The 4,489-nt window shown below is 45.8% G+C and overlaps 1 protein-coding gene across 1 annotated transcript; it reads right to left on the minus strand.

Annotated features, from left to right (window-relative positions):
• Positions 1 to 1,410: 1,410 nt before the first annotated feature.
• Positions 1,411 to 3,963, minus strand: LOC112873020. Its single transcript, XM_025936053.1, has 4 exons — positions 3,720 to 3,963; positions 3,427 to 3,539; positions 3,209 to 3,217; positions 1,411 to 3,054 (listed from the first exon to the last, which is right to left on the minus strand). Exons 1-4 carry the CDS (start codon positions 3,961 to 3,963, stop codon positions 1,411 to 1,413), a joined length of 2,010 nt encoding a protein of 669 aa, XP_025791838.1.
• Positions 3,964 to 4,489: the final 526 nt, after the last annotated feature.

Genomic DNA, 4,489 nt, shown 5'->3' on the forward strand with positions numbered 1-4,489 from the left:
TCAAATCCACAGTCCATGAAATAAAAATGAACTATTAAGGCATGCTGAACTAATGCAGGCAACTCCAGAAGAATAATTCCATGTGCATTGACCCTAAACAACAGCAAAGTAGCATATCTCCCTAATCCACCTTGATAGGAAGAGCAGATTGGGTGGCCGAGCAGAGAGAGGGTATTGGGGGTTCAAGCAGCAGTAACCTCTATTGCGAATAGTGGTTGGGAGGGGCTGGATCCACGTCGCCTCGTTGCCTGAGGTGGACGGCTCGTCGTCGTGGCCGGAGATGCGGTGGGGCAGGAGAAGAGCGGCGAAGGCGAGCGAGGAGAGTGGCGGCGGCGGGCTAGGGCAGGAGAAGAGCGGCGAAGGCGAGCGAGGAGAGTGGCGGCGGCGGGCTAGGGCAGGAGAAGAGCGGCGAAGGCGAGCTAAGAGAGTGGCGGTGAAGGCGAGCGAGGAGAGTGGCGGCGGTGGGCTAGATGAGAGTACGAGGGATTAGCTGAATATATATGTCCCCTGATGACCAGTTTGTAACGGGCTTTGAGGGGACGCCCGTTACTGACTATATGACCATTAGTAACGGGCGTTGTGGTAAAGCCTGTTACTGATGACCATTAGTAACGGGCGTTGTGGTAACACCCGTTACTGATGTATATTTAGTAACGGGCGTTGTGGTAACGCCCGTTACTGATGTCAGATACAGAATTTAGAAGACTGCAGCACACTTACTGAACTGAAGCAGAATATATATAGTATCTAAGGCAGAATATATATGGTATCTCAGGCAGAATATATAGACATCATATATTACAAAAAGGATTCAAATTCCACCAATACACATCCTATATTACAAAAAGGATTGAATTTCCACCAATAGACATCCTACATTACAAAAAGGATTCAGCAGAAATCAATCTTGCTTTTTCTTTGATTTCTATATATGGATTTTTTCATGATGGTCGGTTCGCAAGTACGGTGTTTTGTCAGTTCCCAAGAGTCGGGGCATGTATGAAGTGTCAAAGGATGGAATTTCGTCAAACTGGTTGTATTCCTCCTCCTCAACAACATTGGCAACAGTCAATAATTAATTGAAAGGTCCACACACCAGTTCTTCCTTGCAAGGTCAGGTACATAGAACACTTGCTCAACATCCTTGGCGAAAACAAACGGTTCGTCCTTGTAACCAAAGACCCGTAGATCAACACTAACAAACCCATATTTATCCTTGCTCACACCTCTCTTCCCATTGACCCATCTACACCGAAACAAGGCTAGCTTGAAACCTACATAATCAAGCTCCCATATCTCCTCTATTTGACCATAATATGTGGCTGCCTGCATGTCATTGTCGACGGCCCGTACACGCACACCACTGTTTTGATAGACGCTCTTGGCATCCTGGGCCATGGTGTAGAACGTCTATCCATTGATATCCATTGCTTGGTATGTTGTAACAGTGAATAATGGCCCCACTACTAGTTTTGTTATCAGATTGTCAGTTTCAGCTACGCTGCATCTCTGGACATAATCTCGGAGCCACCAGCCGAAGCATTGCATGTGCTTCTTTGCAACCCAAGCCTCACTACGGGCAGGGTTTTCTTCATGTAGTTGTTGGTTGTGCTCGTTGGCAAATGGTGTAATCAGGTCAATATGTTGTATCACGGTGAAATAAGCCTTGTTGAAGGCATCTAGATCCAGAGTGATTGACTTTTTCCCCATGGTCCCAACACCTGCAAGCCTACCTTCATGCCGTGAATGAGGCACACCAATGGGGTTTTGGGGGTCCATATAACCCATGGCCCACTCCACTGCTTCGATGGTCCCATAGCCACGAACCATGGCTCCCTCCGGAAATGACCGGTTATGTACCAATGATTTGAGTAATCCAAAGTACCTCTCATATGGAAACATCTGATGAAGGTAAGATGGGCCAAGGAACCAGATCTCCCTCACGAGGTGTGTTGTTAGATGGATCATGAGATCAAAGAATGTTGGTGGGAAGGTAGCTTCAAGCATGCATAGGGTCTCGAAATGCCTCCTCTCTAACTTCAATAGTTCTTCCTCATCAATCACCTTCTGTTCTATTGCATTGAAGAATAAACACAAGCTCGTGACCGCATCGCGAACCTGTACTGTCTTGATACCTCTAAGTGCAACAGGAAAAAGAGTTGTCATCAACACATGGCAATCATGAGATTTCATCAAGTTGAAATTCATTTTCATGTCCTTCACCGACACTAGCCTCTTGAAGTTCGATGAGTAGCTTGAAGGTACTTTCAAACCATGCAAAAACTCACAGAATTCTTTTCTCTCTGTCTTTGACAAGGTGGTTGCAGCGATGGGAAGGTCCGTCCCCGTGTCTGTTTCCTCTGCATAGAGCTCCGGCCTAATGCCCATATCTTTAAGATCCTCCCTTGCATTTTTATGATCTTTTCCTTTGAACTTCTGTTGCAGCAATGTTTCACAAATGCTTTCACACACGTTCTTCTTGATGTGCATGTTGTCAATCGAATGACGCACATCCAATAGCTCCCAATACTCTAGCTCCCATAGAATTGTTTTCTTGTTCCAAATTCCTTTCCCATCTTCTTCTTCTTCTTCACCATCTCGTTTCTTTCCTTTGCCAAGGATTTTTTCAGTCATTTTGGGTAACTCCTCGATAGATTTGATGTTCTTGACTTGCAAGAGGACTAGATCTCCAGTCACATGCAGAGGCGCCACTCGATTCTCCTTTTCCCCATTAAACTGACAATCCATGTCCCGGTAGGGATGTTTCTTGCTGAGGAAACGACGGTGCCCCATAAATGCGAATTTCTTTGAATTTCTTAGCCACAATGAGCAAGTTTCTTCCAAGCAGTGTGGGCAAGCTACACCTTTCCTTTTACTCTGGCCGGAGAGGTTGCGATGAGCCGGGTTGTCGTTGATGGTGGTGAACAACATGGCGTGCAATGTGAACTCCTCACGCCCGAACTCATCCCAAACCTCCTTCACACCAGGCTTCCAAAGTGTCTTCAAGTCATCAACTAGTGGCCTCATGTAGACATCAATACGGTCGCCAGGTTGCTTTGGCCCAGAGACCAATATTGTCAGCATCATGTATTTCCGTTTCTTGCATAGCCAGGGTGGAAGGTTGCACATTGACAACACGATAGGCCAGGTGCTATGTGTTGAACTCTAGTTACCGAATGGGTTAATGCCATCTGTGCTCATAGCGAACCGAAGGTTTCTGCAATCATCAGCAAACCATTTAAAGTGGGAATCAATGTTACCCCATTGTGCTGCATCTGCGGGGTGCCTAAGCTTGTCATTTTCCTTCTTTTGGCCTTCCTTATGCCAATGCAAGAGTTGGGCCTCCTTTCTTATGGCGAACCATCTTTTCAACCAGGGAATGACAGGAAAATACCATGCCACCCTCACAGGACCCCCTCTGTTAACCTTCTTCTTGCCTCTAATCTCCACGGGCACATTCCCGTCATCAGCATTATCATCTCCACCATCTTTTTTCCTCTTGTACCGATCACACCCACACTTGGGGCACTTGTCAAGGTCTGCATAATCTCCACAGAACAATACACAACTGTTCTTGCATGCATGAATTTTTTTAACCTCTATTCCCAGAGGACAGATTATCTTCTTTGCCTCATAGACAGACTCGGCTACTTGGTTTCCCTCAGGTAGCATGTCTCTAAGTAGATCCAATAGTTGTTTGAAACTTTTGTTGCTCCAACCATGATCTGCCTTAAGCTGCAGAAGTTTTAGATCACCAGAAAGGCGAGAGTACTTCTGGCAACCAGGATAGAGGGGTTTCTTTGAATCTTCAATGAACTGCTTCAGCCTCGCTAATTCAAAAGTTGTGTACACTCCTTGAAACTCAACATCCCGCACCATTTGATCAACATTGTGCACACGTTGCAACACCTCACCATCATCGAAGCCTGTAACTTCTTGATCAATCATATCATCAGGCCTCATCACAAAGGGTGGGAATGGTTCATTTTCCCCAAAAACTCCACCTTCATTGAGGGCTTCATCATGGCATCGCACTGCCCCTTCATTAAGGCCTTGAGCATGGTGTCGCGCTTCACCTTCATTTAGGCATCCTGCTTCGACTTCATTAAGGCCTTCCTCACCATGTTTGTTCCAACACGTGTAATTTTTTGTGAAACCACGTGTGATCAAATGATGAAAAATGTTGTCCCGTTGTCCGAACTTTTTCTGGTTGAGACAATCTATACAGGGGCAATACATTGCCTGAACACCACGGTTTCTCATATCCGCCTCTGTTTGACCTAGAAAACCATTGACCCTGGTTATGAAATTGTCCCAATCTCGGGGCTGTCTGTACATTCAAGCCCGATCAGTAGCTGCCATCTACAAGTTCAATGAACAGGGGCAATTTCCATACATCAAATGAGCATAATTCATCACCAAAACCGATGAGTAAGAGGATTAGGACAGCAAAGTTCAATAAAAGGGGGCAATTTCCACCTTGACGAGG

The sequence above is a fragment of the Panicum hallii genome, chromosome 9 (assembly GCF_002211085.1).
Source record: "Panicum hallii strain FIL2 chromosome 9, PHallii_v3.1, whole genome shotgun sequence".
In the NCBI taxonomy this organism is placed as follows: domain Eukaryota; kingdom Viridiplantae; phylum Streptophyta; class Magnoliopsida; order Poales; family Poaceae; genus Panicum; species Panicum hallii.